The sequence below is a fragment of the Tursiops truncatus genome, chromosome 17 (assembly GCF_011762595.2).
Source record: "Tursiops truncatus isolate mTurTru1 chromosome 17, mTurTru1.mat.Y, whole genome shotgun sequence".
Classification (NCBI taxonomy): domain Eukaryota; kingdom Metazoa; phylum Chordata; class Mammalia; order Artiodactyla; family Delphinidae; genus Tursiops; species Tursiops truncatus.
In genome coordinates, this window is record NC_047050.1 from 33,306,461 (window position 1) to 33,329,583 (window position 23,123).

At 36.6% G+C, this 23,123-nt stretch overlaps 1 protein-coding gene across 2 annotated transcripts in view; it reads left to right on the top strand.

The window, feature by feature from the left end:
• The window catches only part of DECR1 (2,4-dienoyl-CoA reductase 1), a 50,813-nt gene that overhangs the window by 25,864 nt on the left and 1,826 nt on the right, over nt 1–23,123 (top strand). For both annotated transcript variants that reach the window (XM_019925158.3, XM_019925159.3), the window contains exons 6-7: nt 14,336–14,435; nt 18,740–18,812. In XM_019925158.3, coding sequence (XP_019780717.2) covers nt 14,336–14,435; nt 18,740–18,812 — 173 coding nt within the window. The remainder of the gene's footprint in view (nt 1–14,335; nt 14,436–18,739; nt 18,813–23,123) is intronic.

Consider the following 23,123-nt stretch of genomic DNA (forward strand, 5'->3'; position numbering starts at 1 on the left):
TGCTGGGTTGTATGGTAGTTCTATTTTTAGTTTTATAGGGAACGTCCATACTGTTCTCCATAGTGGCTGTATCAATTTACATTCCCACCAACAGTGCAAGAGGGTTCCCTTTTCTCCACACCCTCTCCAACATGTATTGTTTATAGATTTTTTGATTATAGCCACACTGACTCGTGTGAGGTGATACCTCATTGTAGTTTTGATTTGCATTTCTCTAATGATTAGTGATGTTGAGCATCCTTTCATGTGTTTGTTGGCAATTTTTATGTCTTCTTTGAGGAAATGTCTATTTAGGTCTTCTACCCATTTTTGGATTGGTTTGTTTGTTTATTTGAAATTGAGCTGCATGAGCTGCTTGTATATTTTGGAGATTAATCCTTTGTCAGTTGCTTCATTTGCAAATATTTTCTCCCATTCTGAGGGTTGTCTTTTCATCTTGTTTATGGTTTTCATTGCAGTGCAAAAGCTTTTAAGTTTCATTAGGTCCCATTTGTTTGTTTTTATTGCAATTTCTCTAGGAGGTGGATCAAAAAGGATCTTGCTGTGATTTATGTCATAGAGTGTTCTGCCTATGTTTTCCTCTAAGAGTTTGATGGTGTCTGGCCTTACATTTAGGTCGTTAATCTATTTTGAGTTTATTTTTGTGTATGGTATTTGGGAGTGTTCTAATTTCATTCTTTTACATATAGCTGTCCAGTTTTCCCAGCACCACTAATTGAAGAGGCTCTCTTTTTTCCATTGTATAGTCTTGCCTCCTTTATCAAAAATAAGGTGACCATATGTGTGTGGGTGTATCTCTGGGCTTTCTGTCGTGTTCCATTGATATATATTTCTGTTTTTGTGCCAGTAACAGACTGTCTTGATTACTGTAGCTTTGTAGTATAGTCTGAAGTCCAGGAACCTGATTCCTCCAGTTCTGTTTTTCTTTCTCAAGATTGCTTTGGCTATTTGGGGTCTTTTGTGTTTCCATGCAAATTGTGAAACTTTTTGTTCTAGTTCTGTGAAAAATGCCATTGGTAGTTGGATAGGGATTGCATTGAATCTGTAGGTTGCTTTGGGTAGTAGAGTCATTTTCACAATGTTGATTCTTCCAATCCAAGAACATGGTATATATCTCCATCTATTTGTAACATCTTTAATTTCTTTCATCAATGTCTTATAGTTTTCTGCATATAGATCCTTTGTCTCCTTAGGTGGGTTTATTCCTAGGCATTTTATTCTTTTTGTTGCAGTGGTAAATGGGGATGTTTCCTTAATTTCTCTTTCAGATTTTTCATTATTAGTGTATAGGAATGCCAGAGATTTCTGTGCATTAATTTTGTATCCTGCTACTTTACCTAATTCATTGATTAGCTCTAGTAGATTTTTGGTAGCATCTTTAGGATTCTGTATGTATAGTATCATGTCATCTGCAAACAGTGACAGCTTTACTTCTTTTCCAATTTCGATTCCCTTTATTTCTTTTCCTTCTCTGATTGCTGTGGCTAATACTTCCAAAACTATGTAATAATAGTGGTGAGAGTGGACAACCTTGTCTTGTTCCTGATCTTAGTGGAAATGGTTTCAGTTTTTCATCACTGAGAATAATGTTGGCTGTGAGTTTGTCATATATGGCCTTTATTATGTTGAGTTAAGTTCCCTCTGTGCCTACTTTATGGAGGGTTTTTATCATAAATGGGTGTTGAATTCTGTTGAAACCTTTTTCTGCATCTATTGAGATGATCATAGGGTTTTTCTCCTTCAATTTGTTAATATGGTGTATCACATTGATTGATTTACGTTTATGGAAGAGTCCTTAAATTCCTGGGATATACCCCCACTTGATCATGGTGTATGATCCTTTTAATGTGTTGTTGGATTCTGTTTGCTAGTATTTTGTTGAGGATTTTTGCATCTATGTTCATCAGTGATATTGGCCTGTAGTTTCCTTTCCTTGTGACATCTTTTGTCTGGTTTTGATATCAGGGTGATGGTGGCCTCATGGAATGAGTTTGAGAGTGTTCCTCCCTCTGCTATATTTTGGAAGAGTTTGAGAAGGATAGGTGTTAGCTCTTCTCTAAATGTTTGATAGAATTTGCCTGGGAAGCCATCTGGTCCTGGGCTTTTGTTTGTTGGAAGATTTTTAATCACAGTCTCAATTTCAGTGCTTGTGATTGGTCTGTTTATATTTTCTATTTTTTCCTGGTTCAGTCTTGGAAGGTTGTGCATTTCTAAGAATTTGTTCATTTGTTCCAGATTGTCCATTTTATTGGCATATACTTGCTTGTACTAATGTCTCATGATCCTTTGTATTTCTTTTTTTTTTTTTTTTTTTTTGCGGTATGTGGGCCTCTCACTGTTGTGGCCTCTCCCGTTGCGGAGCACAGGCTACGGACGCGCAGGCTCAACAGCCATGGCTCACGGGTCCAGCTGCTCCGCGGCATGTGGGATCTTCCCGGACCGGGGTACGAACCCATGTCACCTGCATTGGCAGGCGGACTCTCAACCACTGCGCCACCAGGGAAGCCCGATCCTTTGTATTTCTGAGGTGTCAGTTGTTACCTCTCCTTTTTCATTTCTATTTCTATTGATTTGAGTCTTTTTTTCCTTGATGAGTCTGGCTAATGGTTTATCAATTTTGTTTATCTTCTCAAAGAACCATCTTTTAGTTTTATTGATCTTTGCTATTGTTTCCTTCATTTCTTTTTCATTTATTTCTGATCTGATCTGTATGATTTATTTCCTTCTAATTTGGGTTTTTTTGTTTTTCTTTCTCTAATTGCTTTAGGTGCAAGGTTAGGTTGTTTATTTTAGATTTCTCTTGTTTCTTGAGGTAGGATTGTACTGCTATAAAGTTCCCTCTTAGAACTGCTTTTGCTACATCCCATAGGTTTTGGGTCACGTTTTCATTGTCATTTGTTTCTAGGTATTTTTTGATTTCTTCAGTGATGTCTTGGTTATTAAGTAGTGTATTGTTTTGCCTCCATGTGTTTGTATTTTTTACAGTTTATTTCCCTTAATTGATATATAGACTTACTGTGTTGTGGTCGGAAAAGATACGTGATACAATTTCAATTTTCTTTAATTTATCATGGCTTGATTTGTGACCCAAGATATTGTCCATCCTGGAGAATGTTCCATAAGCACTTGAGAAGAATGTGTATTCTGTTGTTTTTGGATGGAATGTCCTATAATAAATCAATTAAGTCCTATAAGTATCAATTAAGTCCATCTTGTTTAATGTATCATTTAAAGCTTGTGTCTCCTTATTTTCATTTTGGATGATCTGTCCATTTGTGAAAGTGGGGTGTTAAAGTCCCCTGCTATGTTTCTGTTTTTGTCGATTTCCCCTTTTATGGTTGTTAGCATTTGCATTATGCATCATATGTTGGGTGCATAAATATTTACAATTGTTATATCTTCTCTTGGATTGATCTCTTGATCATTATGTAATGTCCTTCTTTGTCTCTTTTAATAGTCTTTATTTTAATGTCTGTTTTGTCTGATATGAGAATTGCTCCTCAGCTTTCTTTTGATTTCCATTTGCATGGAATATCTTTTTCCATCCCCTCACTTTCAGTCTGTATGTGTCCCTAGGTCTGAAGTGGGTCTCCTGTAGACAACATATATACAGGTCTTGTTTTTGTATCCATTCAGCCAGTCTATGTCTTTTGGTTGGAGCATGTAATCCATTTATATTTAAGGTAGTTATCAATATGTATTTTCCTATTAACATTTGATGAATTGTTTTGGGTTTGTTATTGTAGGTCTTTTCCTTCTCTTGTGTTTCCTGCCTAGAGAAGTTCCTTTAACAGTTGTTACAAAGCTGGTTTGGTGGTGCTGAATTCTCTTAGCTTTTGCTTATCTGTAAAAGTTTTAATTTCTCCTTCCGAATCTAAATGAGAACCTTGCTGGGTAGAGTAATCTTGGTTGTAGGTTTTTCTCTTTCATCACTTTAAATATGTCCTGCTAGTCCCTCTGTCTTGCAGAGTTTCTGCTGAAAGATCAGCTGTTAACCTTATGGGGATTCCCTTGTATGTTATTTGTTGTTTTTCCCTGGCTGCTTTTAATATTTTTTCTTTTTATTTAATTTTTGATAGTTTGATTAATATGTGTCTTGGTGTGTTTCTACTTAGATTTATCCTGTATGGGACTCTCTGCGCTTCCTGGACTTGTTTATTTCCTTTCCTATTTTAGGGAAGTTTTCATCTATAATCTCTTCAAATATTTTCTCAGTCCCTTTCTTTTTCTCTTCTTCATGTGGGACCCCTGTAATTCAAATGTTCATACGTTTTTTGTTTTCCCAGAAATCTCTATGACTGTCCTCAATTCTTTTCATTCTTTTTTCTTTATTCTGCTCTTCAGGAGTTATTTCCACTATTTTATCTTCCAGGTCACTTATCCGTTCTTCTACCTCAGTTATGCTGCTATTGATTCCTTCTAGAGAATTTTTATTTTCATTTATTGTGTTGTTCATCCTTGTTTATTTGCTCTTTAGTTCTTCTAGGTCCTTGTTAAACATTTCTTGTATTTTCTCCATTCTATTTCCAAGATTTTAGATCATCTTTACTATCATTATTCTGAATTTGTTTTCAGGTAGACTGCCTATTTCCTCTTCATTTGTTAGGTCTGGTGGGTTTTTACCTTACTCCTTCATCTGCTGTGTGTTTCTGTGTCTTCTCATTTTGTTTAACTTACTGTGCTTGGGGTCTCCTTTTCACAGGCTGCAGGTTCATAGTTCCCGTTGTCTTTGGTGTCTGCCCCCAGTGGGTGAGGTTGGTTCAGTGGATTATGTAGGCTTCCTGGTGGAGAGGACACTAGTGCCTGTGTTCTGGTGGATGAAGCTGAATCTTGTCCTTCTGGTGGGCAAGACCATGTCTGATGGTGTGTTTTGGGGTGTCTGTGACCTTATTAGGATTTTACGCAGCCTCTCTGCTAATGGGTGGGGTTGTGTTCCTGTCTTGCTAGTTTTCTGGCATAGGGAGTCCAGCACTGGAGCTTGCTGGTTGTTGAGTGGAGCTGGGTCTTAGTGTTCAGATGGAGATCTCTGGGAGAGCTTTTGCCTTTTGATATTACATGGAGCCGGGAGGTGTCTGTTGGACCAGTGTCCTGAACTTGGCTCTCCTACCTCAGAGGCACAGGCCTGACACCCGCTCAGAGCACCAACACTGTGTCAGCCACATGGCTCAGAAGAAATGGGAGAAAAAAAGAAAGAAAGAAAAAAAAAAACAGGTACATGGGGAGTTTTTGCCTTTTGGGAAGTCTGAGGTCTTCTGCCAGTGTTCAGTAGGTATTTTGTAGGAGTTGTTCCACATGTTGATGTATATCTGATGTATTTGTGGGGAGGAAGGGGATCTCCACTTCTTACTCCTCCACCATCTTGAAGGTCTCCCGGATTTGTTTTCTTAAGGCCTTACTTACTACTCTGTCAGTCCTCAGCTCTACTTTGCCAATAGATGATATGTTGTTTACAGCCCTGTCTTTTGAAATTGATATTATATTTAAACTAAATTCAACCAATGTCTCTTGTGCCACTGTGAAAGACATATTAAATAAGTGTTCAACATAGTGTGATGCTCTTCATACTTGGTTGTTTTTCAGAATCTTAAATTACTTAACATTTGAGTAAGAATATTGACCACGTATCCACTATTGTTTTTTTAAAAAATATATTTGTTTGGATTCTATTTAAAGAGAACAATTTTTCTTAAATTTTACTTTTTTTGTCTGTGTGAGTGTATTAATTGACAAAATATGTGACAGCCTACCCAGATATTTTACTTGATTTTGGACTATCTTTGATCATTGAGTCACATAGATTACTTTATACCAGGAAGCTAGAATTTCTTCCACGTAAGACCACATATGAGAAATCTGTAGTGATTACTGCAACTTGTATAATTATTAAATACAGATATAAGATGCAATAGATGTTAGAATACTGAACAGTATTATTTATAAGTAAATGCTCTAATTTTAACTAAATTTTCTTCCTTCTTGTCTCCCTTACTCCCTCTCCTTCCCTCCCTCTCCCCTCCTTCCTTACTTCCTTTCCTCTTACTTTTTTTAAAACACCTAACATTTATCAAGTGCTTATTCTATATCAGCTTTTGTTCTAAGTGTTAAATATTTATGAACTCATTTAATACTTGTAATGACTCTGGAAGGTAAGTGCTGTTTATAGTTATGAGTAGAAACTGAGGCGCAGAGTTAGTCTTTTTTAATATATTGCTAGATGTTTTTAATTCTCACTTTTACAGATGAGAAAATCTCGTTTATTAAATAACTAAGAAGTGTTAATTATCACTGTTAAAACTGATGATTGACAAATTTTTTTTTATTGTCAGAAGTAGTCCAGGGCTTCCCTGGGGGTGCAGTGGTTGAGAATCCTCCTGCCAGTGCAGGAGACACGGGTTCGATCCCTGGTCCAGGAAGATCCCACATGCCGCAGAGCAACTAAGCCCGTGTGCCACAATTACTGAGTCTGTGCTCTAGAGCCATGGGGCCACAACTACTGAGCCCGCATGACACAACTACTGAAGCCCACATGCCTAGAGCCCGTGCTCTGCAACAAGAGAAGCCACCACAATGAGAAGCCCACTCACCGCAACGAAGACCCAACACAGCCAAAAATAAATAAATAAAATAAATAAGTTCATTTAAAAAAAAACCAAAGAAGTGGTCCAATAGGAAAAAAGGAGCAGTAGTTTAATTAAAGTCATTGTCACCTAGTTTATACCTGATACTTAGATGGTGAGTCTTGATATTTTGACCACTACTCAGCTTTCTCATCTGTAAAAAAGATTGGATAATCAACTACTACTCCAATATTTAGTAAGCAAACAAGGTATTAGATACAAAAGTTTTGTGAAAAACATAAATTGCTTCAAAAATATTCATGTGCTTCTTCATGTATGTGAATGAACATATGGTAGCTTAGATAATTTAAAGAATTAGGTAGAATTAATTTTCAGATATTCAGGGAATCTAGGAGTATGGAATAGTCAGAAGCAGCCCAAGGAAGCTTGAATCATATGGACTGTGTCAGGGAAAGGCAAGGAGTGAATGGTTATTGTCTAGTCAGATTAATCATGAACAATGAAGGGGAAATAGAAAGTAGTTAAGAAGTGTCTGTAAAGGAAATCATGGATAGGATCAGTGTCATTGGAAGTATGCCTGAGATGATCTTACCAGCAGCCTGAGAATATCTTACCAGCAGCCTTGTGCTAGAGGAAGAGAAGAGTAAATGCAAATAATGCACCAACCGAAGAAACTAAAAAAGGAAAGATCCTTTTAATCAATAGTTATGAAGAATCAGTTGAAGGCTTTGAACTACGTAAAATACTTTATGCCATTCTTGCAATTGAGTTAAAACAAATTATCAGAAAACACAAAGTTTTTAACCATCTTGCTGTTCTAGACACATAATGTGTGAACTGTAAACACAGAAATAAATTTTAAAGCATTCTTATTTTCAATCCATTGATATTGAACTCGCCAGTTACTTTTCCTTCATCATTACATCATTCAGTGAACTTCAGCCTGTCCAATCTCACATCCTCCTGTAATCACCCTTTGTTTGACTACTCTTTTACATAGACTCTGACAGAATCATTTTCCCTTAAGCCATATAGAATTGTCATGCCCAGCTTTAGTTCCGCACGTTAATGAATCATGTCCTATTCAAAAGCTCTAATACACACTTTAGCATTTAAAAACATGCTGCATATTGTTATTGTTCCATGTTGCAAGTCTTCTTTTCTCATCCATCAAAATTGGAAATGCTATTACCCATCAGTATACAATACTTCTGCCCCACCTGAAAACCCTTTCCACCCTTACTCCATTCTTCTCCCCACCAGTTCCTAACTCATCACTAAGCACAAAGGTGATGCTTTGTTTATGGAATGAAACATTTTTGAGACTCACAAAAAAAAGGCGAATTGAGGGCATGTTTAACACTACTTTCAATTATGTCCTTCAGCTTTACTATTAGGGGAAAAGAAGATGATGAGCCATTTGACAAAATCAACTGATAAGGAGGCAAATGCACCTTGTTTCAGAAGAAGGAAGAGTAGAGCAGGCATAGGATGAGGCTTTTCTTATTTGTCAGTGTGAGTGCAAGTTGTATGCTGTTTAGATTTTAAAGTATAGAAGGACCATATGGGTACATTTCTGTGTATTGCGACTAGGCCTTCCTTAGAACAGTGGGTGCATTTTAAGAATGTTTAAAAACACTTTCTTAGTAATGAGTTGGCATTTATTAAGGCAGTGTTAATATCCTTTTAAAATCACTTTTTGCCAGAGTTACTAATTTGATACAACATTTCTACCTCATTTATTAAATTTTCTTATAGCAACTGTGTACCTTACTTTGATGTTTTGTGAAGATAATGTAAAGGTAAGGTGATTTGGAAATTTTGGAAAGGAATCTTATTTTTTCTTTTTAACTATATAACTGAAAATTTCTTCGAGAGGAAATTTTATGAGTGCAGGCTCTGGATCAAACTGCCTGGTTCTAGTCCTGATGATACCACTTATTAGTAGTGTGAACTTGGGAAAACTACCTCTCTGTGCCTCAGTCTCTTGTAAATAGGAAGATAAAGATAGAACCTTCCTCCTAAGATTGCTGTGATGATTAAGTGAGCTAGTGCCTGTAAAGTGTTAAGAATAGTGCCTGGCTCAGACTACTGCTCAGTATTAGCTATTAAAGAAAATGTTAGATTCCTCCAAGATAAGTGTATTTTTACCACCTGTTTTACAAGGGGACCATAAAGTATCTGAATGTGAGGCTATGTTCCTCTGTCCCATAGTTAAAATAGACTAGAAAAACCGGAGATCTGATACCAGTTATTGTAATTAAACTTTTAAGTTTCAACCTACATGAAGGATGTATTTATGTTAAATGTTCAAATGAGGTGTCTTCACTTAGTAGATAATAATCTTTTAAAAAGAGTTATGCTATTTGTTTTTAAGTTATATGATCATCCTGTGAATAACTTTTAGAGTGTTGATGACTTTTAGATTTAAATTCAGTTGAGTCTCTTATCAAAAAGTGGCTAAGAAAAAAAAAAGTGGCTAAGAGTTAGTGTCCTCTGTGCCTTCATCAAAAAGAGAAGTGAAGAGTTTTCTCTTCATGTTATGATTGTCAGGAAGATTAATTGCTGGCAATAACAGTAGAAGAGTTAAACCTGCAAGCAATAGCTCACCTGTGTGCTTAGATAGTGCAAGGAGTTCAGGCTTACTTACGTGTAGTATATAATGCCTGGAGAGGCAAAGATGAGGCTAAGGGGTGTGGACTTTACCCTCTGGAATTGGGTAAAGATAAACTGAAGGATCTTAACAAGAGATATATTCAGAGTGGAGACTGAAGCATGATTAATGACTGAGGGGAGGGCCCAATGAGAAGTGTTGAGAAAGAAAGAAGAGAGAACCAATGAAGGAATGTTGTAGTCTCAGGAGATGTGAATCAGAAACATAGGTGGAGGAGCTTACTCTGGATACTGAAAGAGTTGATAAATGATGTTGAGAGCCCTGGTGAAATTGTAGATGCATCTTTCCAATGGCATTTACCTACAGCTTGGAACAGTTTTAAAACTCCCTCCTTATAAGAGTGGAGAAGGCCGTTCTGGTATTGAGAACCGCAGGATGGATGTTTGAGAGAATGTGTGGCTAGGAATTGAGTGCCTGATTCATGTAATAGTCTAGGCTGTAAATAGAAAAGTTAGACTAGGAGGGAACTATGAGCCTAAAGAATATGGGAGATAAAGCACCCAGAATTTATAATGAGGTCTCAAAGAGCACATGTAATAAGAGGATGTGAAAGATCTGGAAGGACAGAATACAGAGAGTTAACACATTGCATTCAGTATTTTGGAATGATGACAAAGTTCAGGTTGTGGCTAAATTGGGGTAGCACCGAAGGTCATGGAACTGTAAGATTTATGATCTTGTCCACCTGAATGTTGAAATCTTCCAGATTGTTGAGAGAAGTTGGCTTTGAGATGTGGTTACAGATATTTTTGTAGGTTTAAGTCCAGGAGTCAAATTTTAATTAAAATGGCAGAGTAGGTTGGGAAGTCAAAGTTAACATCAATTGAAGTTACAAATGGTGGTTAAAGAGCTGGATATTATCATTTTCAAATGGGACTTTTTGCATGAGGGTAAAAGAGTAATAGGTAGAATCGATTGCAATGATCAATTAGTGAGTAATCTGTAGAATGTAATGACATTTGCTGGAAACTCTCTATTTTCCTACTTTACAGTGATAAATCTGGGGCCCAGAACAGGGAAGTGATTTGCCCAAGGTCACACAGTTATAGAGCTAGTAAATAGTAGAATTAATGTTTGAGTCAGGTGTCTTTAAACTGCAGTATTCCATCTCTACTGGACATTGGAACTAAATTTTTTTATTTTAATTTTCAAAATTTGTATTTAAACCAGATTTTAGAGCTTTTGAGTCTTTTTGAAACTGGCACGTAATCTTACACGTTTTATCCTTTTTAATAGTGTGATTTTTAGTGTTTCTTTGTTACTATTTTTTTCCATTTTGAAATAGTTAAGGATGGGCAAGCATAATATTTATTTTATTTATTGCTCCCTTTCTCTGTTTTCTTAACTTCACTAACGTAGGTTCTATTTTTGTTGTCAGCACTGGGATGTTAGAAACTTGCCATTTACAAGCCTCTTCCATAGGTAATTCTAATTTAAATGATAAGCCTTCCTATGAAAAGAAAAAAATATATCTGTGACTGACCCTGGGAGTCTGGGAATTCTTTACTTTGAGCTGTTAGCACCACTGTTCATTTTTTGAAATCCAGCTGTTAATTGTTTATGCAGCATTCATCCTATTGGAACAGTGCAATTTCAAATGTTTGCCTCTTTTTTACACTCAGGGGTAATTAAAAGCAGCAGTATCTCATTCTAAGCAGTGGGCTACCCACATCTTAAATAAAATCTAGAGAGAAAGAGAAGAGGATGATAACTTTCATTTCCAGTATCTCAATTACATAATAATGACTTAACTCCTCCTTTCCCACACCTCACGAAAAATTGCTGTTAAATCTGAATGGGAAGATAGAGCACATTCTATTGGAACATTGGCATTACATAAGTAATTGTCACTTTTAAAAGTAGTTTTTATAATTTTGTTGTAAGATGATGCAGTTAGCATCTGTTGTCAGTGTACTGTAATGGTGTACACTAAAGTTCTACATCCTCTTCTTTCACAGGGTGAATTTGGAAACAAAGTAATTTTCAGAGATCTGAGAGATTGAGCTTGATATATTAGGAAAAGTTACCATAATGCCTAACATAACTATTCTTATTTCTCATGTCCTTAAAATGGTACTCCTGCCCCCTCTTCCACTCCCAATGTTTTCCGGGTTGTACTAAGTTTTGTTTCTACTCTGGAGTGTGTGGAGGGAAAGAGAAACAAAATATGTCAAGGAGAAAAAAAACTTATCTGAATATTCTTTAAATTATTTTCCTTGTAGTCCTTCAAACTTGTAGTCTTAAATTTCTTAAAGTATCTACTGTTTCATATATATATATATATATATATATATATAGTTTGATTCATTTGCTAATATTAACTTACAGTATTTTCAGTGTTGTGGCTAAGTAGGAAGTAGAAAATCAGTGATTTTTCAGGAGCTAAAGATTATTATTTTAAACTTTCATGCAGTCAATTTACTGAGAACCCACTATGTCCCAGGCAATGTTGATTACTGGCTGTATTTTCCTGTGCTGTACAATATATCCTTGTTGCTTATTTTATACATAGTAGTTTGTGTCTCTTGGTCCGATACCCCTATCTCACCCCTTTCCCCTTTCCTCTTCTCAGTGGTAACCACTAGTTTGTTCTCTATATCCGTGAGTCTGTTTCTGTTTTGTTGTATACATTCATTTATTTTATTTTTTAGATTCCACGTATAAGTGATAACACAGCATATGTTTTTCTTTGACTTATTTCCTTAAGCATAATACTCTTTAGGTCCATGCACATGTTGCAGCTGTCAACATTCCATTCTTTTTTATGGCTGAGTAATATTCCATTGTGTGTGTGTGTGTGTATATATATATATATATACCACATTTTCTTTATCCATTCATCTGTTGATGGGCGCTTAGATTGCTTCCATATCTTGGCAATTGTAAGTAATGCTGCTATGAACATTGTGGTGCATGTATCTTTTTGAATATATTCTTTTTCTTCAGACACATACCCAGCAATGGAATTGCTGGATCATATGGTCATTCTATTTTTAGTTTTTTGAGGACTCTCCATACTGTCTTCCGTAGTGGCTGCCTCAATTTACAATCCCATCAACAGTGTACTAGGGTTCCCTTTTCTGCACATCCTCACCAACATTTGTTATTTGTAAACGTTTTGGTGATAGCCATTCTGACATGTGTGAGGTGATATCTCATTGTGGTTTTGATTTACATGTCTCTGATGGTTATCATTGTTGAGCATTTTTTCGTGTGTCTGCTGGCCATCTGTATATCTTCTTTGGAAATATGTCTTTGCCCATTTTTTAATTGGGCTGTTTTTTTTTTTGATATTGAGTTGTATGAGCTGTTTACATATTTTGGATATTAACCCCTTATTGGCCATCTTATTTGCCAGTATTTTCTCCCATTCAGTAGGTTTTTACATTTCATCCATGGTTTTCTTCATTGTACAAAAGCTTTTAAGTTTAATTAGTTCCCATTTGTTAATTTTTGCTTTTATTCTTTTGTCTTAGGAGACACATCCAAAAAAATATTGCTGTGGTTTATGTCAAAGTGTGTTCTGCCTATATTCTCTCCTAGGAATTTTATGGTTTTAGGTCTTTTTAGATCTTTAATTCATTTTGAGTTTATTTTTGTATATGGTGTAAGGAAATGTTCTAATCTTATTCTTTTACATGTAGCTGTCCAGTGTACAATATCATTTGAAAGGTCTTCATCTGCTGATTCTATCTCCTGTGTCATTTATGAGAGTCTCTCTATTATTTGATTTTTCTCCTGGTTGTTTCTGTGTCTTTTTATGTGTAGTAATTTTTGGTTGCATGCTATGAATTTTATGTTGTTGTTGTTGTTGTTGTTGTTGTTGTTGTTGTGGTGGTGGTGGTGGTGGTGGTGGTGGTGGTGGTGGTGGTGGTGGTGGTGGTGGTGGTGGTGGTGGTGGTGGTGGTGTGTGTGTGTGTGTGTGTGTGTGTGTGTGTGGTGTCCACATATGTGTATGCATTTTAATTTCCCTTTGAATTAAAAACTTGTGGACCAGCTTGATCAGTTCAGTGTTCATTTTTAAGCTTTATTTGGGTGAGTCTAGAGTAGACTTTACTTTTGGGCTAATTTAACCCTCCTATTAATGCACAGCCCTTCTGAACTTTTCCACTGAAAGCGCTGGATATTCAACAAAGCTGCTCAGACTCACTTATCTCCCAGCCCTCAGTGTACTCTGGGAATTGTTCAGCTTATGGTTCCCAGGCAGTTGTTCTTTGCCTGGCCTTATGGAATCTTACCCTAAACATGTACAGCTTGATATTTGGCCAGAGACTCAAGGATACACTATGCAGATTTATGGGGCTCTATCTTTACATACTTTTCTCTTTGGGGGAACTCTCCTCACAAATTGCAACTTCCTCAGTCTCTCTAAAATCTGATCTGTCTCCTCAACTCAGTGATAATGCCTTATTTGGCTATTTTCCTACTCCTTATGCCACAGTCTATATGACATATGTATATAGTATAATATAGAGTATGTAATATAGAATATATAGTATGTATATATATGTAGTATATAGTACATACTATGGTATATGTACAGTACCTTTAGGCAAAATCTGATCTTAGGGCTCATTTCATTTGTTTTTCTTCTCTCAGGAATTGCCATCTTTCCCTGCCTGCTAAACAGTATCTGAAAATAGTGGTATCATATATTTGATATAGTTTCTTTGTGTTTACAGGAGGAGGACAAATCCATGATGCTGGAGGCAGAAGTCCCTGCTAATTTAGTTTTGGTTCCGATTTATTCTTATAAATGGGTTAATGGAAATCCTGTCCAGCTGATTATGCAGGGTGTAATAGGGCCATACCTTTGAGATTTGAGCCTTGGTATTGACTCACCTGGTATAGAATTTTAATTAAGCACAGACTGGACCATCCTGAATGGCAGCAAGATTACTAGCAAAGATGTAGCAATTTTATTAGATTACTCTTTCATTAATTTAGGCTTAGTGAAGTTTTGAAAATTTCTTCAGTTTTTGTTATACCCTCTTGAATTAGATCCCATTATTATAAATAATGTTTTCCTGATGTGAATTGATTTAGCTGTATTGTTAATTACTGTATCATTTTAAAATGTCAGGAGCATCGTTTCTTGCTATTACAACCATCTATGCTGAGACTGGGTCAGGTTTTGTAGTACCAAGTGCTTCTGCCAAAGCAGGAGTGGAGGCCATGAACAAGTGAGTACTACTGTGTTAATCCTGTCACTGAAGATAAATAATGTGCTTTGGTAGCTTGTGTAACTAAATTCCTGCTTTCTAGTCTCTTTCCAGAGAAAAATAAAACAAAGACTAATTTGGATTCACCAGGAGACATTCTATTTCATGAATAGGTCCTATTTGTCTACAGCAGCACTGTCCAATAGAATTTTCTGCAATGATCGAACTGTTCTGTAAATCTGCAGTATCCAATAGCTATATGTGGCCATTGAACCCTTGCATTCTGGCTACTGTGACTGAGAAACTAAATTTTATTTAATTTTAATTACTTATCCAGTATGACTGTGTATTATAAAGTATGAGAAAAAGGCTTATAGGAACTCAGACTAGTGTATCCATGTATCTTTACTAGTGCCCCCTCTGACCTCTCTTAAACATACCTTCATCCTTTTATTGTACCTACTATACACGATTAATAGAACTAATATAGACAGTGACCACTTGTCAGCCCTTTTGGCCTTTTCTCAGCAGCATATGATTGCTTTTTGAATCTGTTCCCCATTGGCCTTTTCTACTGTCTTAGTTGTAATGTAAGGTCTTATCATTGCTTGTCTTGCTTACTGTAATAACCCCATAATATGTTTCTCTGCTACCAGTTTCTTTTCTCTTTATTTTTTATTCACATTCCCACCAGACTCATCTTTCTACAAATGTATATCTGCTTATTATAATGCCTAGTTAAAAACCTTATATCATTTTTCTATTACTCTTTGGAATAAAAGCCAAAACTCAATATGGTATTCTAAACAGACTTGTCCCTGGCCTTTCTTTATTCATTGACTTATTTGATAAATATTTATTGTGTATCTTTTGTGTACATGGGATACAGGGATATGATAGTGATGGGAATAGAACAGTCCTCATTCTCACCTGAACTTGCATTCTTTTACTGTTATTCCTGTGCTTTTAATTACCATCATTCCTGTGCTCTATATTTTCTTAAACACACCACGCATTTTCATATTTCTATGCCTGGGTGATGCTGTTGTTGGAATTTGCTGTGATATTTTGCCTCCCTTCAGGGCGCTTGTATCACCTCCTCTGGGATATTTACTTTCATTTCTCTAGAAGAGAATTAACCATCCTCTACTCTTTGCACCCTTAAAACTTTGTTTATTCCAGTCTAGTGAGAAGACTAACACATTAATAAATGCCATCCGGTGTTGTAGATTCTAAAATGAAGGGGCACAGAGAAGGGCACTGTAGACTATTTTTAACATATCATTAAAGCTATATGACTTCCCCACTAGAATGTGTGTCTGTGAGAGAAGAAAGCATATCTTATTCATCTTTGTGTACTCATTGCTCAGCAAGATCGGGTACATAGCTGGTGCTCAGTGCTTGTACAACTACATAATTGTTCTCTTTTTCGAGTAGTCTCAAGGTTCTTTTTAACATTTAAACCAGTAATACACATTTGTTTGAGATACAAAGAAGTCATACTTTACTCAGCAGTTTAGTTTGAATAGAGATAATTACCATTTTGGGGTTTTTTTTTTTAAGGTCAAATGGTATTGGAAATAAGGGATTTGAACTTGACTATTTTGGCACCATTTGTACAATATTTGTTTTGTTGAGATCTTTGACTCTTGTTAGAGGTTTCAATTTCATGTCTTTTAAGGACTATGATTCTGTGCTGCTTTTTTTGTATTACTGCATAGGGAATTGCACATAGCAGATGCTCAATAAATGTGTACCTTCCTCCCCAGCCTGTGTTCCCATCAGCCATCTTTCATATTTTATAGTACACAATCATACCAGATAAGGTCTTGTAGGTCCCTGAATACTGCATGTTGTTTATGCCTTTGTCCTTTACTCACACTGGCCCATGTGCCTGGGCTGTCTTCTTTTTTCCAGCCTACCTTCTAATATCTCCCATCCTCTTCTTTCCCCCTTACTCCCACAAAAAACTCCTAATCCTTCTTCAAGTGTCAGCTCAATTATCACCTCCTGAGGGAAGCCTTCCATGTACTTCAGGAAGGCATAGATACTTCTTCCTTTACGTAGCCTTGGCACATATTACACAGTTTCCAGGATAGTAGTATCTAGTTCTTTATACAACTAAAGCGACCTCTCTTGAGAGAGGGACTATCTCCTGAAAGCAGGGCTGCCTTTCTTTGTTTGAGGGTATTGGCATATAGTAAGCTCACAATAAACACCTGTTGATTGAAAAACAATAATGGTTAACATTATTGAGTATATTGTACTTAGCATCTTAACATGCAGAGTGAGCCAGTGAGGTGGATTCCTCATGTTACAGTAGATCTTGAGAATATAAACTAGGTTATAAGAGCTAGCACTAGAACAAATTTATCTGTTGCACCTATGAATAGAGATAGCATGGCTTTTCCTCTTAAGCCAGTTTCCTTAATAGCTTGCCCAGTTTTTCACAGAATGCTGTAAACTCTGCTCAGCTCAGTAATTCTGTTAAGACACACAGCTACTACTTCCCTAGCAATCTAGTAGGTGCACTACAAGTACATACCCAGGGTAGGTATGGTCTTGGACTCTGTTAAAGGTATCACTCAGAAAAGCAGTTTTTAATGTATGATTTGCCTGAAAGAGATGCAGCCCATTTCTCTAAAATGTACCAGTGGATTAATCAGATTAACAGACTGTACTTGGAACACAATGCTTTATAAAGCATTGTTAATGTTAATGCTTATCTTAGTGAGTATCTTATAATTACATAAAGCTTATGTTAATAGATATCTTATAATTATACAAAACTTATCCCTTTGTATCTATTGCAAGGATACAGTGTCTTAAGGACATTACTATACTACACAATTTTCCTTTTATACGTTTTCTTGGAAGAAATGTTTTATTAAATTTTTTTGTCAGAAACAATTGTGTTTTTCCTGAGAGATTAGCTTGCTTTTTTCGTTATGGGCAGTGTGAATTGTGTAACTGATTAGGCTTACCTTTTGCATAGCATCATGGAAGGAGTAGATACAAGTTTTTCACCTGCCTATTATAATTATATGGAATATCACAATACATTTAGTTATAAGTTTCATTCTTGACTTCCTTATATTTCCTTATCCTTGTTTTGTTTGTTTTCTTTCTTTTCAAGTAATTCTATCTTCTTCATTTGCATTACATGTATTTCTTAAGTTACGTTAAATCATTTTTTTAAAGTAGATTAAGTATATGCACACAAATGTACATATGAATTTAAATTTCTAAAATAAGTTTAGGTAATAAAAAGACATATCTATCAAGTAAGCTTTTTTTTTTAAAATTTATTTTTGGCTGCATTGGGTCTTCATTGCTGCGCATGGGCTTTCTCTTGTTGCAGCGAGTGGGGGCTACTCTTTGTTGTGGTGCACGGGCTTCTCATTGCAGTGGCTTCTCTTGTTGCGGAGCACGGGCTCTAGGTGCACGGGCTTCAGTAGTTGTGGCACTCAGGCTCAGTAGTTGTGGCTCTCGGGGTCTAGAGCTCAGGCTCAGTAGTTGTGGCGCATGGGCTTAGTTGCTCCATGGCATGTGGGATCTTCCCGGAGCAGAGCTCGAACCCGTGTCCCCTGCATTGGCAGGCAGATTCTTAACCACTGCACCACCAGGGAAGTCCCAAGTAGGCTTTTAAAACAGGTTGCTTCTTCAAGGTTTCATGTTTGCTATTAGTGTTCTATTTTGCTTCAGGGCATTTAGCAAGATTCTTTTAGATTCTTATTTCCTTTTTAGCTCAGTTCAACAATTGTATTAAAGCCTAGTTAGACATGATATGGTTAATATTTTAAATCTATGTAATCCGTCTCTTACTCAATTAAGGCACTTGTAATGTTGCAAACATTGTAATCTAATGTACTATGAGTAAAGTTACATTGAACTTTATAAGTGCAGGACTGAACTCCAGAAAATGTGGGGGAGACACATGAATCTCTTCCTTCTTTGTGCTAAATAATGATACCCTTTTTAAAAATGTGTATTGATATTGGACTTCGTTCAAAATGTGAATAGTAGGTCATCTAGCATAGTGCTTAAGGACACTAAAGTGTAAATGGTAGATAGTACAGCAGAGTGTGACTAAGGGCACAAACTCCAGAGCTAGACTGCTACAGGTTGACTCACTAGCCATATGACCCAGAGCAAATGATTTAACTTCTCTGTGCCTCAGTTTCCTTGTCTGTAACAGGGGGAATAATAATAGTACCTACCTATTGGAGTTATAGTCTCTGGCATTTAATAAGCATGCAGTCTTGGTTAACAGTATTTTTAACATATAGTATAATATTTTAGAATCTGTGTTGTTTAATTTTTAGGTCTCTTGCAGCTGAATGGGGTAAATATGGAATGAGATTCAACGTGATTCAACCGGGGCCTATAAAAACCAAAGTAAGTTTTGGTTTGCTTATGATCACATTTTGAGGGATTAAGGAGTGAAAGATAGATAGATAGATTCTCATGTGTGCAGGATTTTCCAGCGATACCTTAGTTTGGAGCCCTGGTGGAAGGGAAGAGGGTTTTGCCATTATCCAACATAAGAAATAAGGAGGTGGGCAAGAATACAGCAGCTATACAACTCCTTGATAAGGTCTATTTCAGTGTCGTAATCTTTCTGGGATCTTTTATGCCATCAATTTTGGCATTTTGTCTGATTTGCTTTAATCTGTTATTGTGTTATATTTCTTAATTTTTACTATATTTTAAAGGTTCTTTGACATCCTTTTTTAAAATGCAAATGTAATGAGGTGGATAGACCTAGAGTCTGTCATACAGAGTGAAGTAAGTCAGAAAGAAAAAGACAAATACCGTATGCTAACACATATATATGGAATTTAAGAAAAAAAAAATGTCATGAAGAACCTAGGGGTAAGGCAGGAATAAAGACGCAGACCTACTAGAGAACGGACTTGAGGTTATGGGGAGGGGGAAGGGTGAGCTGTGACAGGGCGAGAGAGAGTCATGGACATATACACACTAACAAACGTAGTAAGGTAGATAGCTAGTGAGAAGCAGCCGCATGGCACAGGGATATTGTCTCGGTGCTTTGTGACAGCCTGGAGGGGTGGGATAGGGAGGGTGGGAGGGAGGGAGACGCAAGAGGGAAGACATATGGGAACATATGTTTATGTATAACTGATTCACTTTGTTATAAAGCAGAAACTAACACACCATTGTAAAGCAATTATACCCCAATAAAAATGTTTTTTTTTAAAAAAAAGGAAATGTAACTATATTTTAAATTTAAGAGATGCTTTAGAAATTTATCATACAAGCTTGGTCTTGTTATAGGCAACATTTTCTTTGACACATGTCTGTGCCTTTTCACTTTCAAACACTGTTATGCACATCATCTAATTCCCATGTCTCTCTGATTAAAAATCCTTCTGATGGCATGCATTTCACCTGAAATCAGATATTGCAACTCATAATTATCACTAATGCTGTTACAGATGTTGCGTGAAAGGTTCACAGGTTCTCTGTTCTCTCACGTTACCCCAGATGACTTCACTCTCATACTTCTTTTTGTTTCCGTGTAAAGCAAGAATTTATAATCCCAACTGGGATGTTTCTTTGAAGGCCCAGGTGAAATTTGCTAAGTTGTTTCTGTTGTATAAACTGAAAATAATGCAAAGGAGTATTTGGCTTGTAGATGGTTCTGGGGTATTAAATATTAACATGGAGATGGTTGTATTAATTTTTTTAGCAGTTTGAAGGGTGGAAAATGGAAAGAACAACTACCTGAGTGAGTGAAACTTGACTGAATATCTTATTTGTTTGGCACTTATGTAATAAAAAATAATAAAATTAATGGAAAAATAATTCAAAGGCACATATTAAAACACATGATTCAGAATAGCATTGTGCTAAGCACTATCTTATATATAGTCATAGAAACTTCTTTCTAGGACCTCAGTATCTAGGAAAGATCATCTGCATTTTATTATATATTTAACATGTACTTACTGAGTGCCTTCTGTATGCAAAGGTGCTAATAAGAAAGATACAAAAACATTTGTGACAGATGCTTGCCATCAACTTTTAGTCTAGCAGTATAGGTGTAAGTTTTATGCAAATAACATGCATATAGTTTTAAAGAGATTTAAGAAAATTGAAGTATAGAAACTCTCTAGCAAGCACTGATAGAACCAGGATTGGGACCTTTGTCTACCCTTTTTCTTTGATGCTTTATACCTGCCTAGGGAGAGCTGAAGTGCTCTCAAGGAGCCTGTGTGTACTTGCTATGTCTCATGTCTGTGTTACTGAAGAGAGTTGTCACCTAGACTTACAGGCACTGGTAGAGAAAAAGCCAATTATTTTTATTAATCAACACGCATGCATACTTTATCTTGGTCTGCTCCTTTTTTTTTTTATTGGAGTATAATTGCAATAGAGTGGTGTGTTAGGGTCTGCTCCTTTTTATCATTAACAGAAGGCAGAAATTGTTTGGCAAATTTAGTTAATGTTTTTCTCTCTCTGGAATCTACTTGAATTTAATATTCCTACATACTTGTTTTCTTCCTTTTCTATTATTTTGAGAAGTAAGGAGAAGCAAAGGAATTTCCTCTTAAATATTTCCTATTTGAATCATTTTCCTGTGTTTACTAAATCAAATGACAGTAGCAGCCCTACCTCCACCACACTAAATTTGTACATATTTCAGAGTACTTGCATATGCATTTTCTCATTTCTCAGACAACAATTTTGTGAGATAGCAAAAACAGGCATCCTCATTTTACATATGAAGAAACTAAGGTAAAAGTTATATTTTCTAGTGTTTTTTTTAACATCTTTATAAGAGTATAATTGCTTTACAATGGTGTGTCAGTTTCTGCTTTATAACAAAGTGAATCAGTTATACATATGTCCCCATATCTCTTCTCTCTTGCATCTCCCTCCCTCCCACCCTCCCTATCCCACCCCTCTAGGTGGTCACAAAGCACTGAGCTGATCTCCCTGTGCTATGCGGCTGCTTCCCACTATCTATCTATTTTACGTTTGGTAGTGTATATATGTCCATGCCACTCTCTCACTTTGTCCCAGCTTACCCGTCCCCCTCCCTGTATCCTCAAGTCCATTCTCTAGTAGGTCTGCATCTTTATTCCCATCTTGCCCCTAGGTTCTTCAGACCATTTTTTTTTTGATTCCATATATATGTGTTAGCATGAGGTATTTGTTTTTCTCTTTCTGACTTACTTCACTCTGTATGTCAAACTCTAGGTCCATCCACCTCACTACTAATAACTCAGTTTCGTTCCTTTTTATGGCTGAGTAGTATTCCATTGTATATATGCGCCACATCTTCTTTATCCATTCATCAGTTGATGGACACTTAGGTTGCTTTCATGCCCTGGCTATTGTAAATAGAGCTGCAATGAACATTTTGCTACATGACTCTTTTCGAATTATGGTTTTCTCAGGGTATATGCCCAGTAGTGGGATTGCTGGGTCATATGGTAGTTCTATTTTTAGTTTATTAAGGAACCTCCATACTGTTCTCCATAGTGGCTGTATCAATTTACATTCCCACCAACAGTGCAAGAGGGTTCCCTTTTCTCCACACCCTCTCCAGCATTTATTGTTTGTAGATTTTTTTTTTTTTAAGGAGAGTTTAAAGATGCTTCCCATTTTTTTTTAAGATGTTGGGGGTAGGACTTTATTAATTAATTAATTTATTTTTGCTGTGTTGGGTCTTCATTTCTGTGCGAGGGCTTTCTTTAGTTGTGGCAAGAGGGGGCCACTCTTCATCGCGGAGCGCGAGCCTCTCAATATAACGGCCTCTCTTGTTGTGGAGCACAGGCTCCAGATGCGCAGGCTCAGTAGTTCTGGCTCACAGGCCTAGTTACTCCGCGGCATGTTGGATCCTCCCAGACCAGGGCTCGAACCCGTGTCCCCTGCATTAGCAGGCAGATTCTCAACCACTGCACCACCAGGGAAGCCCTGTTTGTAGATTTTTTGATAATGGCCATTCTGACTGGTGTGAGATGATATCTCATTGTAGTTTTGATTGGTATTTCTCTAATGATTAATGATGTTGAGCATTCTTTCTTGTGTTTGTTGGCAATCTGCATATCTTCTTTGGAGAAATGTCTATTTAGGTCTTCTGCCCATTTTTTGGATTGGGTTATTTGTTTTTTTGATATTGAGCTACATGAATCGCTTGTATGTTTTGGAGATTAATCATTTGTCAGTTGCTTCATTTGCAAATATTTTCTCCCATTCTGAGGGTTGTCTTTTCATCTTGTTTATGGTTTCCTTGCTGTGCAAAAGCTTTTAAGTTTCATTAGGTCCCATTTGTTTATCTTTGTTTTTATTTCCATTTCTCTAGGAGGTGGGTCAAAAAGGATCTTGCTGTGATTTATGTCATAGAGTGTTCTGCCCATGTTTTCCTCTAAATATGATGGTGACTGGCCTTACATTTAGGTCTTTCATCCATTTAGAGTTTATTTTTGTGTATGGTGTTTATCTCTGGGCTTTCTATCCTGTTCCATTCTGTTTTTGTGCCAGTACCATGCTGTCTTGATTACTGTAGCTTTGTAGTATAGTCTGAAATCAGGGAGCCTGATTCCTCCAGCTCCGTTTTTATTTCTCAAGATTGCTTTGGCTATTCGGGGTCTTTCGTGTTTCCATGAAAATTGTGAAATTTTTTGTTCTAGTTCTGTGAAAAATGCCATTGGTAGTTTGATAGGGATTGCATTGAAT